Source organism: Aythya ferina, assembly GCF_964211825.1.
Source record: "Aythya ferina genome assembly, chromosome: 1".
NCBI lineage: Eukaryota > Metazoa > Chordata > Aves > Anseriformes > Anatidae > Aythya > Aythya ferina.
In genome coordinates, this window is record NC_140296.1 from 39,349,068 (window position 1) to 39,364,929 (window position 15,862).

Sequence of the window (15,862 nt, forward strand, 5' to 3'; positions counted from 1 at the left end):
AAGTCTGCATGCATTATATACTCATGGAGAGACACTAAATAAATGCAAAAAATATTTTGTATTTACATATTAAAAAAATATATACATGTATATATCAAAATATTTCTGTCATGGTATGTTTAATCAAGTGGGGCAAGACCCAGCCTTCCAAAGAGACTTGCTAATCTAGTGAAGGAGATTGTGACCAAAAATGAGAGAATTAAGGAAGAAAGCAAGGAAGTGCTCAGTGAACAGCACAGCAGCCAAGGAACATCCCCTATAAATACAGCATAGCTGGAGGTTTCACCTGAGATGCCTGTACACGAACACACGAATAGTGAAAAATTGCAGGAGAACAATACAGGTTCCTCTATAAAACCCAGGAGAGATTGTACTTCATGCAGCAGTTTGAATGCGTGGAGCTTTGCACTGGAGCAGGGCATGAGCCAATCAAGACCTGATAGGTAAAGATCTGGGTGGATGTGGTGGTGAGTGTCTGCTACAGTCTGATTGACCAAGAAGATGAAATGAAGACGACTTCAGAAAAGTGGAGAAAGCATCACAATCACAGGAGTGGTTCTCATGTACAAATGAAACATCTCAATGTCTTCTGAAAGGGCAAAATGGTGGACCACAAATATGTCAAGAATACTTCTGTCAAGCATAAAGAACTATTATTTTGATACAGGTGAATGACAAACTGACCAAAGGAGACACCCAGTTTGACTTATTATTTAAAATAAAGTACAATAAAGTACAATAAAATTAAATACATGAAATAAATAAATAAAATTACAAGTATAGACTTTAGAAAAGCAGTTTTAAACTTGTTTCCGGATCTGTTTTTCAGGGTCTAATATGAGACTGCCCTGGAGGGCAAAGGAGCCCAAAGCTGTCAGGACAACCTCCTTGAAACCCGAGAAAAGTCCAGAGTGATACCTTAGGTCAACCAATGCTTAAGGTCAGCATTGATAACAGTGAACTCCTGAATAAGTTCAGATGAATTTAAAACATCAATATTTTCTTAGAGTTGATACTAGTGATGACTGTGAAGCATAAAATGAAAGTTATATCATAAACAAATAGAAGACAAAGGAAAATGGGGGACTGCTACTTAAAGTCATAGGAAACCTACTGACAAAGGACATGAGAAAAGCTGAGTCACTACTGATAAGGACTGTCTCAAGCTTGCCAGCTTCCCTGAGCCTGTGTCAGGAAGTAGAGGATAGAAACCAATTCATTAATGGGGATGTAGGGCAAGATGGATTGCCTCTGATGGTGCTGAGGAGGTCAGATAACATAATTGCAATGCCATATCTTACAATTGTTTTGGTGATCAAGGTAGTTTCCTGAAGACTGAAAGAAGGCATACCATCTGACCATTTTCAAGGAGAAGGAGGAGAAGGATCTAGGAACTGAAGGCTGGTCAGCCTAACCTCATTACTCAGCAATTCATCCTGGATGCCATATCCAGGCACATCCAAGAGGAGAAGGAAACTGGAAATAGCCTACATGTATTTATCTGTGGAAAAGTGGGACTGCCCAGGTGAAAAAGTTATAATTTGATGCTAGTAAGGCTTTTTTTTTTCCTCCTTACTGACAAATTAGTTACATAAGGTTTTGATGGGTGGTCTCTCAGGTGGATGGAAAATTGTTTGGCCTGCCAGGTTCAAAGAGGGCACAGACCAGATCAGAGGTACACAGACCAACTGGCAGTTCTTTCCTAGAGGTACTCCTCAGGGATGGATAATGAGGCAATGCTGCCTTTGCATCTGATGTCTTTCTTAGTGACCTGGATCATGAGGCAGAGTGCTTCCTCTGCAAGTGCACAGGTGACACCAAGGTGGGGGCAAGTGCTTTGCATGCTGGAAGGTGGGGATCCTACTGAGAGAGAGCTTGGCAGGTGGGATAAATGGGCAACAGGAACCTCTTGAAGTTCATCAAATGACAAACACAGGAGTCCTGCCCCTGGGAAAGACTAACACCATGCCACAATGCAGGCTGGGGGCCAACTGGATAGAAACCAGTTTTGCAGCAAAAGACCTGTTGGTCCTCAAGGACAAGTTCAGCCTGAATCAGCAGTTTGTCCCTGAGCAAAGAGAACCAAGTGTATATCAAGCTTCATTAGTAAAAATGCATCCAACAGGCTCAGGGAGTGTGATTCTTCTGTTGTATTCAGCTATGAGACCACATGTCAAGTAATGTGTCTTGTTTGGGGTTCTCCAGTACCAGAAACACACTTACACTGGAGTGAGCAAGGAGCTTATTGATAAGGTCAAAAATAGGAGAAAGGTTTATGAAATGTGGAAAAAGGGCCTGTCCTCTTGGGAGGAGTATAGAAGTGTTGTCAGGGCCTGCAGGAACGTGACCACGAAGGCTAAAGCCCACCTAGAGATGAGGCTTGCAAAAGAGATAAAAGATAATAAGAAGGTTTTTTTTAAGTATGTAAACAGTAAAAGGAAGACTAGGGATAATGTGGGTCCCTTGCTGAATGACGGGGTTGTCCTGGTAACGGGAGACGCCGAGAAGGCAGAGATACTTAATGCTTTCTTTGCTTCAGTCTTTGCTTCAAGGACTCCCCCCGCCCCCGCCCTGGGACTCCTCGACCTTGGAGGGAGGAGAAAGAGTCTGGGAAGTGGAGATCTCCCCCCTTATTGACAAGGGAGTGGCTCGGGAGCATCTGAGTGGGCTCGACGCACACAAATCCATTGTCCCGATGGGACGCATCCACGTATGCTACAGTAGTTGGCAGAGGTGATAGCCGAACCACTCTCTATCATCTTTGAAAGGTCCTGGAGAACAGGAGAGGTGCCTGAAGATTGGAGGATAGCCAATGTCACTCTGGTCTTCAAGAAGGGCAAGAAGGAGGATCTGGGAAACTACAGGCCAGTCAGTCTCACCTTTGTCCCTGAAAAGGTGTTGTAACAGCTTATTCTGGATGCCATCTCCAAGCAATTGGAAGAGAAGGTTATGAGTAGTCAGCATGGATTCACCAAGGGGAAGTCATGCTCGACCAACCTCGTTGCCTTCTATGATGGCATCACCGGCTGGGTAGATGCAGGGAGAGCAAGGCTTTTGATACTGTCTCCCATGGCATCCTACTAGCAAAGCTGAGAAAGTGTGGGATAGAGGAGTTGACAGTAAGGTGGGTTGAGAACTGGCTGACTGTCTGAGCTCAGAGGGTGGTGATCGGAGACACAGAGTCTGGCTGGAGACCTGTGACTAGCGGTGATCCCCAGGGGTTGGTGCTGGGTCCAGTCTTGTTCAACATCTTCATCGACGACCTTGATGTGGGAATAGTGTCTGCCCTCAGCAAGTATGCTGATGACACAAAGCTGGGAGGAGTGGCTGACACGCCAGAAGACTGTGCTGCCATTCAGCGAGACCAGGACCGGCTGGAGAGATGGGCAGGAAGAAACCAAATGAGGTTTAATAAGAGCAAGTGTAGAGTCCTGCACCAGGGAAAGATCAACCGGGTGTGTAAGTACAGGCTGGGGGGGAGCTCTGAGGAGAAGGACCTGGGGGTCCTGGTGGACAACAGGTTGACCATGAGCCAGCACTGTGCCCTCATGGCCAAGAAGGCCAACGGGATCCTGGTGTGCATTAAAATGGGTGTGTGGTCAAGGGAGGTGATCCTCCCCCTCTACTCTGCCCTGGTCAGGCCTCACCTAGAGTACTGTGTCCAGTTCTGGGCTCCACTGTACAAAAAAGACAGGGATCTCCTGGAAAGAGTCCAGCAGAGGGCCACAAAGATGATACAGGCCCTGGAGCATCTTCCCTATGAAGAAAAGCTGAGAGATCTGGGTCTGTTCAGCCTGGAGAAAAGAAGACTGAGAGGGGATCTCATCAATGTGTATAAATACCTGAGGTGTGGGAGACAGAGGGATTTGGCCAACTTCTTTTCAGTGTTTTGCGGGGACAGGACAAGGGGCAATGGTCACAAGATAGAGCACAGGAAGTTCTGCACCAACATGTGAAAGAACTTCATAGTGAGGGTGACGGAGCACTGGAAGAGGCTGCCCAGGGAGGTTGTGGAGTCTCCTTCTCTGGAGATATTCAAGGCCCGTCTGGATGCCTACCTGGGCAGCCTGCTCTAGGGAACCTGCTTTGGCAGGGGGGTTGGACCCGATGATCTTTTGAGGTCCCTTCCAACCCCTACAATTCTGTGATTCTGTGATCCCAACAAAGTGTCACCAAACTGGTTTGGGCCTGAAGTGTACATGTATAAGGAGCTTTGGATGCTCTGGCGGCTTTATGTGTTTAACCTCAAGAAGGTCAGTGGAAGGCCTTACTGTAATTTTAGCTATTTTATTGGAGGACTTGGAAAATACAAAGCCAGACACTTCTTGCAGACGCATCTGAAAAGCAATGGAGACAAGCTGAAACATGGAAAATTCCAAGCTGATATGAAGGAAACTTTTTTCATAAGGGTGATCAAACTCTGGAATGGATTGAGGCCTTTTGAGGCTGTAGCAAGCCTTGGAGATTCTCAAAACTTACTTGGGCAAGACCCTGAACAACTTCAACTAAGTTAGAACTCTGACTTTGCATTGCATTGCAGCAAATAACCTCTGAAGTTTCCTTCCAACACGCCTAGACAATATATTTAGAACTTTCATCCTTAAATAAAATTTTGGTGGATAATAGATCTTTTTGTCTTTTTTTCTTGTGTAATATATCAAAGTTAGTCTGCTTAAACATTTTAATATTGGAATTATTTTTTAGCTGCCTAAAGTATTCTTCTGATACTATTAGAAATAGTTTCAGATAAATAACCTGAATGAGGCAGTATCAAATGAGATGATACTGTAATAACACTAACAACATGTGAAAAATGTGCTACTTTGTACAATATGAGATTCATCATTAAAAAAAAAAAAAAAAAAAGAAAAAAAAAAAACAACAAAAACAGCAAAATACAACAACTTTTCCCTCTTCTGTCACTTGTATTGGTTCAATTAAAGTCACTCAGAAAGTAGAGCTACTCTCTTCAGATCATTCTTTCGGGATAGAGGGATGATAGACTTGGAAGCTAATCGTTTGTGGGAATCAATTCACATCCCCAAATTAACCTGTGTGTCATATAACAGGATCACTGAGTTACAGAAAATTTATGGAATTTTCAGAAAGAGTAGAAAGGTTAGGAAACTTGATTCAAAACTATATTTTACTCTCCCTTCTTCCTGCAGAGTGAAAATACTTGAGTGAAAGATATTTTCAGAACACTTATTGGGAAACCCCAATAAAATTTGATTGCAAGGATGTTTCTTCTAATTGTAGTTATGACATTTAAATTTATGCCAACTGTTTAATTACTCATCTCTTTCCCTCCTCCATAATGGATAAATATTTAATGAGAATAATCTCCACTGTGATTGTGAACAGTGTAAAGAAGTTAATTTCACCTCTATTTTTCCTCAGGTCCCTGAGAAACCAGGTATAATCTGAGGAGTTACAGAATAACTACCTTTCCTACAAATCTCTTTATAAGTATTCACCAGAATGCTAATATTTATTTAGATATACCTAAAGGAACCTTGCCACCCCAGGAGAAATCCTGCTGAACTTTACACAGGGTAACTACAGTTAGAGTCAGGAACAGTACAGAATAAGTGCAGTATTTGACTTTAAGCTAGATGTTCAGTTTTAGTTACAGATGCAATTGCTCAAAGCCTTAGTCTGCCTGATTCAGATATACTGATGACCTCTTGTTACCAGCAGCACTTGAAGGAACACATGAGCCTCCTTTCAAAATCAGATATGAAGAAATCCACACAGGGGACTATTACATTATTTCTGTTAAGAAAACATGCCTTAAAATATCTCAAGAAATCCATCAGCCAATGAAGTTATTATTACCCTATAACGTCCCTTTAGATCTGTATTTAATTGTGGTATATTGGGTCATGAAAAGAAGCTAGAGGTAGAAGACTGCTATTAAAACTGCATAGCCTTTTTAGTGTAGGAACTACAGTAGATGCCCAACAGTTCAAAAACTACATATTTACAAATAATTAAATATTACTTATATTTGACAATTCACGACTGATGTTTTCTCTCTGTATATATGAAGAGACAGGGAGAGAGATAAGCTAAAAGAACTTCTTATTTTATTCACTAAGACTGGAAGCATTACAGTTTAAGAAAAACAGGAGTACATGTATATTGAAATACTGACAGACAACAGCATCCTGCTACCAATGGCAGATTCCTAGGAAATGTCTTCACCAAGAGAAAAAAGATGCACTCTTTATAAAGGATTATGATTTTCACTAGATGCCAAAACAAGGATGAGATAATGTCTACATTTACATTCCCATATGAGACATTAGAACTGTCATAGCAGTGCTCAAACAGACACTAGAATATTTTTCCTTAACATCACAAGAGAAAGAAGCAGGCAAAGAGAATAATATAGAATCATAGTATCATAGAATCATCTAGTTTGGAAAAGACCTTCAGGATCATCAACTTAACTGTCAACGTGACCTACTGAGACCCATCACCAAACTGCATCCCTTAGAGCCACAATGTAAAATATATAAGACCAGTCTGGAGGTACAGTTCTTCATGAGGTCAGATAGACTTGGCCTAACCATTTTCATTAATATATTGCATATATACATATTAATATATTTTATTTTTATATATATATATATATATATAATTATAATTTTCATTAATATATTGCATATATACACATACATTTTACAAAGTTAGGGGTGTGATATGAGTTATCAAGTATTGGAATATTGTATTGGAATATTGTAAAACAGAACAAGAACGAATCTGTCTTTACCCTAGTAGGGCACTTGGCTTTCCATATGGCACTTCATCTGGTACTGGTGTACATCTGTCTCACAGAAAACATTAGATGGTTAGATTCACTAACAATTACAGGCTGCAACAAGTTTGATTTCAATTACAGCAGAAGAGGAAAACAGCTGGGATCCCCAAGAGGAGGAGCAGGCACCATGGGGGTGAATCAAAAATCAGAATGGTACATTGTATGCTACTAATTAAGAAGAAATTAAACCAAGAGATACATGTAAACTTTTATTTATATAAATACTGAAGTTGGTCAGTTTCACTAACACCACATTTGAGACAGAAAAATAGTACCTAATTGACTAGCATGTATTTTAATTCATTCTAAACTAAAGCTAAATTCTAAACTAAAAAAGGAGCTTACCTTTGAAAACAGTCAAAATAAAATCCAAACACAAAGAATATCAGTGTTTGTCCAACATCTCAGAATTACACCCAAGTTAAGAGACTTATTTTAGTTGGTAGTCAATAGTCAATTAGTCATTAGTCAGTAAGAGGCACAAAGACTTATGAACAGAAACAAAATATAAAATAAAAACTTCTGCCATGTTTAATAACAATATCTACTCTTGCAGACTCCAAAATAAAATGAATACAATAAAATAAAATAGCATAAAATAGCATAAAATAATAAAATAAAAAAATAAAATATAAAATGTACAGAGCATTCAACTTCTCAGAATCCTGACTCATGCAATTACCATCTAACTTGAACAGCAGAGAAAAAGCTTCACCTTTTGTTACTTCTTCTGTGGGAAAAAAAAATGGTTCCTATATGACCTATTAATTGGAAACCAAGCCATTTATAGGTACCATACTCAAATGAGATGCCTTAATAGATTGTATCCTTTAACTTACACCATTATTTACAGCTCAGTGTCTCTTTGGTCTCTCAGAGAAAGATTATGTTATTTTAGGACAAGCTCAGTCGTAAGCTTTGTGCTCTTAATTTCTCCCTTGTATATATGCAAACTGTCTGATATGTGTGGAGCAGGGAGAGTTTTCTTCCCAAAATGAACAGATGTTATCAATGCCAAAGGACCATTATATTCCTAGAAGGGATCATTTCAATCATGTGTCATGTGTCTATTAAAAAGCATTGGTCAGATAAATGGCACCATGACTACATCTGCCACTTTACAAATAACTAACCTGTGGCTGGAAGACAAAGCTGAGATAGCTGAACTCCATCATATAATTGTTGCTGATTTTGCACATCTGTAACACAGATGGGTTGGAGACCAGAGAATGATAGAAACCACAGTGACAACTGCTAGCTGGCCTTACATATGGATGACATAAAGGAGACTGGCCTGAGGCTATGTGACTAGTAAGGCCGCATGGCTCACTAGCTTGGCTTGTGGCATGTGCCAACAACATGATTTAGAAAGCAATAAACAGTTAAGACAATAACCCCTCATGAGTGAGCACATCCATGAGCACCCAGCATCACATAGGAGTCTGAGCCTGAACTGCTGTATAGAGGGTACCAGCTGCCAAACATGACCCTGTTGCACAGTTGTAGTCAGTGTCCTGGTCCCCTCCCTCCATGCTGGTCCGTACTAGAATGAAAGAAATGCATCTGCCTTGATTGGTATAGGTATGGGTGTGCATGTATATTGTAGAACAGATTTCATAGAAGCAAAATTGCTATCCACTTGCTACCATCCATCTCACACCTTAAATACGTTTTTGATTATTTATCACTGAGTGCTTCTTTTCCATTCCTACATCTATCCCACCCCATGCTCGTTCCCCCATAAAATCATGCAATCTGAACTGCCACATAAACAGGTACACCAGACTCTCACCTAAAATCTTCTGCATCTAATCTTTGGGTCCAGGTACTAATTAACATTAAAATCAATTATTAAAATCTAACTTCAAGAAATAGAAAATCTAGTAGCAGATTTTCACATGTAGTGGATTTTCACAACAGTGTGCAACTTGTTTTAGAAGTGTTTTTGTTCTTTTTTTAAAAAAAAAAAATTTGTTTGTTTCAAATTGTATTATAAACAATGTTAATGAAGATTTATTTGCTTTGCCAAGAAGCCTTCAGAAAAAGACTGTGTAATTGCTATTTAAATGGACAAAATAATCACAGGTTATTCAACATTATTTTTTTAAAAGCGATACCATACTTTTTCTTTTCTTCATATTAATTAATACATTGCAAAATGATCAGTCCTCATTTACTGTACAAACCATCAACGTTATTTGCTAATTGGTCAGACTGTGAATATATATCAGTATGAAAATTAAATAATAATAATAATAATAAGTTTAAAACACTTAAAGGTACTTATAGTGGTTTCAATAAATTAAGAGTTGGAAGAATTTTTCAAAGTCATGCATTTGCACTGATGGGAATGAAGCTTTAGTTAAAGCCATTGCTTTACGACAGCCATAGCAGGTTGCTGTCAAACTAGAAAATAAAAAAAAATAAATAAAAATTAAAAATCCACACCAAATATCAGCTAACAGAGCAAAGAGAATATACATGTATCTTCACTTTTTTTTTTTTTAATCTAAAACAAGCAGAAGAAATTGTCTATTCATTTGTTTAACTCTCTTGACATATTAAACCTAGCTGAAAAGATTTATCTGACAAGGAGCATGAAATCAAAGGGAAAAGCTAAGAGAAATCTTCTGGAAATTAGCTTAAAAGTTTAGAACTTTCTTCCTACTTTAGTAGCTTTAGAACCTCGTTTCTACATATTAGCATCCAACTTCTATTGAAATGATTTTCTGGACAGCTCTAATTGAAAGATCAGTTTTTAAAAGATAATGTATAGATATATATATGATATATGTAGTATACATATATATATACATATGTATGTATAGATACATGTATAATATACTTTCTCTCAAAAAAAAAAAAAAATGGTCTTGACCATGAACCATTACATATATACTGCTGTTAGTATTTGGAATAAAACTACATTAGGACTCTTCATTCTGTAATTAATATCCACTGAAATAAAATATTGTAAGTGACAACTGCTAAAACAGTACAGTCTAGTACGTATACAAAAAGACATACAAAAACTGAGCTAGAAGCTTAGGTGCATGTTCTGTCATTACTCCACTGCTTCAGTACTTCAGTATGTTATAACTAGGTATCCATTCTCCATCACTTTAATAGGAATTTATATATATCTATCTATGCATAGGCACCTACAATTCTAGTATATGGAGCTCGATGCTGCTTATTAGTGTGTTCATTTTATATTGCTTGTCCCAACGATGTACGATTGCCTTTTTCCCTTCAAAGTTTCCTTCAGATTCCATGTTATTGAATCAATATATAACCACAGCATTCTTTATCAATAGAGAAGAGAAAGATAAGATAGATATCTAGATCTCTGTATTGGTTTTATAGTATATGAATAGAGATTCCACAAAGCTCATTCAGAATATTTTACAGTAGAAAATGAAAGCAATTAACTTACCTCTGAAATGCCTATATTGAGGATAAAATAGTCTACTATTGAGGATAAAAAGCTGAATAGCAGAAGTTAGAAAATAACTAATGTTTTAAGTTTAATGTTTGATACTGGAAGCTTGCCATTTCCTAGCCTTTTTTTTTTTTTTTCCTGATGTAGCTTAAAACAACTGCCACAGAGTGCTTAGTTTTGGTGGAAGAGGGCTAAATTACAAAAGAAAATAATCTTCTTACTGTATTCTTGTAGTTTTAATAAATGTAGTTGAACAAATGTAATTAAATGTATCAAAAGATGTGAACAAATTCAGACTGCAATTATTATTTTTAAACGTGATAGTTCTGAACTTCAACATGGAGCCTTGTAATATAAATTAATTTCGACAAATTCTCTTTTAAAAGCACAGTTAGTGGAGAGATATTGAAAATTCTATCTATCCAGATTCTACAGTACTTCATTTCACAAACAAATAAATAAATACCACCACCAACCCAAAAACAGACAAAACCAAAACCACCACCACCAACAACAAATAACAAAAATAAAACAAAACAAAAAATACACCAGCATGGAAACTGATGGACTAGATTGCAGTTCTGTACAGAGCAGAAACTGTGCATCTAGGTAAACCATAGGTGCTCTTGTTGTAGAGCTTTAGAAATCACAACTCTGAACCCTGGTTATTCTCTGATTACTGACTCTGAAAGTGGAAGACAGCCAGCATCTGCTGGACTCATTTTCTGAGAAGCCCACATGGTGTTTAAAAGGAGATCGTTATTTTCCTTGGCTTACTGGGTTGGTGTCCAGAGTGAGTGTTATACAGTACTAACAAGAGGATGTCTGGAGAAAGGTACTATTCAGGCCTACCTGTGAACCATTATTTGTTCTGATGGCAACAGCTAGTCTTCATAAAGATAACAGAAAATGTTGCTTATTAGTTTTACAACTTTCCGATGAGCAATTCACTCTTCCCCTTGTCAGATGGTAGTTCTACTTCACTACAGCCATTACTTCAACAGCATGAAAATATTGGAAAAAAAAAAAAAAAAAAAAAAGGAAATATCATTTTATAAAGTTGCAGTAATGCACCTTGAGTACTGCAGGAGGTTTGCCCATTGAATTCAGTGACAGCAGGGCTCAAAATACCTGACTTAAAATTAAATGCTTATTTTATTTATTTCAGTGGATCTGATATCTTACCACCCATGGTTTGTCAGGTACCCAAATCTCCCACAAGTACTTCGGCATATCTCCAAAATTCAGTGCCTAAAAAGCAATAATATTTAGATAAAAAAGATGTGTCATTCTTACTACAGATCTTACTACCGATAAGCCACCGCCCCAAAAGCCCAATATTGGCAATATATAAAGCAAAATGGGTGAAAATTTCTGTCGAAGGAAGATAAATAACCTTTAATGAGGGCTCACAAACTTCAGATGACGTAGCCTAGTGTAACCAAACATATGCATGGTAATATTTAAAGTGCTACATCAAACATCAGTTTGGGTTTTGAAGGCTTATTGTATAACACTCTGCTGCAACCAGACAACAGATTTTCAGACAGCAGGGCAGGTTTTTATTGTTCTGTTTAGTGAACTACCAACTGAAATTGCTGTCTCATAACGAGATTTTTTTTTTTAATTTAATGCACTATTAAGCTTTTTATTAAGATATTATTAATCAACCATGAGACTCTAAAAAGCAAAAACAGCAGATCTTTAAAGCTGCAATTAAAGCTGTGTTTAATGCGGGAGCATTAATGGATGTTCATGCTCTGTTACTAACTGCTGAATATAAATAGCACTACGTACATCAGGTTCCCTCCTGAGTATAATACTAAGACACCCCAAAATACCATGTCTTCAAGGTCTCAAATCATTATGACTCTATGTGACTATAAAATAACTGTGGAGGGAAAGTTCAGTAGGCTACCAAGTTTGAAGAACCTTCAAAACTACGTATTCCTATAGGAACTGAATTGGTTATCCAATGTGAAAAAAGAATACTACCACAATAATTCTGAACAATGTAAGCCAAAAAAAAAAAAAAAAAAAAAAAAAAAAAAAAAAAAAACACGTGCATTTGGAAGGATAGTCTGAAATGCAAGTATCAACCCAGCACCAGGCCTTTTTGCTGTTCTATTTTATTGGAGAAAAGAATGCTCCCCAGAGAGAGAATGTTACATTAAGAGTAATGTATCTGGAAAGTCAGACAATTTCAAATCCATTCTCTGTAGAGTAACATGACCAAATTGTAAACAAGTATTCTGTGCACCATATTCAGACAGAACATTAGCATTCTGTACAGAATTGTTTATCCACTCCTATAACATCATATAGTGAGCAAAATCCTCAAAAAACTTTACATCAAATAGTACTTTTATTCACAGTGGAAAACACATGTCTCTTCCAAAGTACTCCCAACAGATACCTCAGATATTTCACACAAGTTCTGTGTTCTTGGAGAATTATATCACAGTTCTAAAAGCTTTTTTCAAGAACTCCCCTTGAAAGCAAAAAGTCATTGTACATATTTGTATCAACAAAAAGTATTCTCCTCTGATATCTGAAGTTACATTTCCAACTGACTTCAGGAGGTCCCTTCTTTGTCGTATAAAATTTCATTTAAAATAAAAGAAGAAAATGCTTTACACAAGCAGAAATGTTATTTGGTCTTATACTCTGAATCAAAAGGTACTTATACAATCCAAGGAGATTAAATAAGCATATTTTAAAAGAAAGGTAAAAGCCACTGAGAATGCCTCATTCTAAAATCTGCCTGTACCTCCTCTGATATTTTGTTTTCCTCATTTACTTGAGTACAAATGACGTGCAATTCACCCAAAGGCAACAGAATTAAACCATTGAAAAAGCAGACAGGGAGTCCCTGTGGATCAAGTTCTCTTTTTAGAGTGTATATTGCACAGTTTTATCTACTTTGATAAAGTGATGAGTTTTTGAAGGCTGACTGTGTGACATTTTATCAAATACTTTCTTACTTGATAGAAAGTCACCTTTACATAAATAAATCACCTTTACAGAAATTATAAGTATTGTTTCCCAATAACAATTGGAAAGTAATCACAAGAGTAATTTCAGTAACAGCCAATAATGAGTTTTTTCACTATCCCCTAAGCTTTCAACTGGCTTAGTGAGACAATCAAAATAAAACAAGAATGGACAGGAATAAAATTCCATTCATATAGAAATTACCAACTAAAAAAAAACAAATGCATGGCATCATTGAGTACGAGAGCATTTTTCTACATAGCAACTTCCCCAAAAAGCAGACTGCTGCTGCATAAGAAATAAAATGTCTTCACTTTTATATTGCTTTTGGTAATAATTAAGATCATTACATGTGGCAGGGTCAGCAAAGAGAGCAGCTTGCCTTGATCCCCATCTTTCTGCAGCTTCTCTATTCCCACCAACAAGCAGACAGAAGAAAGAAGTGAAATGGCTCCTGCTCTGTCTTGCAAGCGACTATTCTAACTAGAATTAAACCTGGACCTTACTCTTCACCCAAATAAATTACAGCTGGAGACTGAAAGAAGGAAGGTTTTGACACAGACAAATATATATATTTGAATATATATATGGATATATATATACATGTACACATAAGGAAAGAGTAACATGAAACATATTTTTAAAGTATTACAACGAATGATTTAATGTTTCAATAGGAGATGAGTTCCTTGTCCCTGAGGTCAGTGCAGAATGTACTCCCATTATTTGTTGACCTAAATTCATGATTTCTGAAAGGGTTCATGACTACCTTACATTTCAATTTCAGGGTTGGATTCAAGAGGTCTTAAGAATATATAGCTTCTTCATCAAAAGGTGTTGAAAAGTCAACATAATTTAAGGTATCATAAAACATGCAAGATTTGTTTCTGTAAAAGTTAGTACAGTTTTATCTTTTTCTTTCCAACTGTTCTTCTATTTCATGAGCTGACATCAGCAAAAACCTTCAACCAAAATGCACACAGGCTTTTTATTTCATCTATCATCTACCACTTACAAACAAAAAGGTTGTGAGAATATCTTGAGCTAAACAGTTTGGATGGAAGAGGGAAATGACAAAGTCAGCATCACAGATTTGATTGTAATCCATAGCAAGGAAGAACACACAAGCACACACAACTTGGCAGTTGCTTTTTCCCAGTAAAATGAAAAAATAGAACCACAGACCTGCTAAGAGTCTGAAAACAACCTACTGTGTCATCATTTTATGGAAGAAAGAAAGAGAGAGAGATTAGCCTAAACTCCTACAATAATATGGATTTTTCAGCTGACAAAAGCAATACTACATAAAATCTTTTCTGTGCTTTATTTCTAATTACTTTCTATCCTTTAATGAACAAGAAAGTACTTGATCTTGAAAGTCCTTGTGCAGTCAAAACTCCCACTAAAATTAATGGGACATTTTTTCCAGTCTAAAAGCTCTGAGATCAGGCCTCAAACTTAGCTTTCTAAGCTCCCATTAATCAAACTTTTAGGTTTCGTTTGTTTTTGTTTTTGTTTTTCTTGTTTGTTTGTTTATTTGTTTTTGTTTTTCCTTTTCCACTAGGATCATATATTCAGAAATACAGATGTAATACAGAAATCATAGTCTTTTCTGAGGAAGGAAGAGTGCTGTACTTTGTTATCATCAAAATTTTAATTCAATTTCACAAGTGAAACACTGATTTTGAAGAACATATTACCTGGACACCAAATTCTTAATTTTTCTTCTTCAAATACTTTATAGAGATGTCACAGATCACCTGTAGAAGTTATGGCGTCTGATTTGTACAAGTGAAATGTGTACATAAACTTTCTTATTAAGCAAACTTCTCTGAAACTAATGGACAAAACCGAGAGATTCTGAACATCCTTGTCTCCCATTCCCAATAAAAGGACTTCTCTCTTTCCAGAAGTTGGAGGAAAGTTGGTTTGGAAACGGGTGTGGGGAAAATACAGAGTTAACATACTAAGTTAAATAAGTTAAACATGAAAAAAGTTCATTTTTCCTGTGGAGCCCCACACAACTCACAATGTATGTCTGAACATTACAGTGCATAAAAGAAAAAAATAAATCCTTATTTGGATGCCTACTAGCAAGAAAGTTCTGAATTCAAAAGAATGTACAGTATTTTTGGCTGTAAGACACTAGCATCATTACACCAGCATAGTTCTCTGTTTTCTCTGAATTACTACAGGAGGCTCTTGCACAGAAGTAAAATTAAAATACACTATAACTTATCAAATCAGGCAGTACTAACAGCAGTGTAGAAAAGAAAAGCCATGAGACTTGTTTATGTTTGATCATTAATAAGCCTTAGCAGGGATAATTTCTTTTGTTCATTTTTTACACTTAGGTGTCAAAGTAGCATGTATATAAGAGAGAACTGAAAGGAGAGCACTGCATTTAATTGCTCACTTAGAGGGCCTGTGTACTGGATGTATTACATCTGGATGTATACCATCTGGATATGATGGATATGGTTCCGCATGGATCCTTACATAGGACTTTTCTGTGAAGACACCTGTGGAAGTTCTGTAACATCTCCTCCATTTATTAAGAACTCAGCAATAACGAACTACTGCTCTTTTAATTTTATTTG

The 15,862-nt window shown here is 37.0% G+C and overlaps 1 protein-coding gene across 8 annotated transcripts in view; it reads right to left on the bottom strand.

The window, feature by feature from the left end:
- Positions 1-15,862, bottom strand: part of PCDH9 (protocadherin 9) — a 748,214-nt gene that overhangs the window by 409,298 nt on the left and 323,054 nt on the right. For 4 of the 8 annotated variants that reach the window (XM_084510732.1, XM_084510728.1, XM_084510735.1 and 1 more), the window contains exon 3: positions 11,454-11,519. The exons of the other annotated variants lie outside the window; for them this stretch is intronic. In XM_084510732.1, the coding sequence (XP_084366858.1) occupies positions 11,454-11,519 (66 nt within the window). The remainder of the gene's footprint in view (positions 1-11,453; positions 11,520-15,862) is intronic. 8 annotated transcript variants of the gene reach the window in all.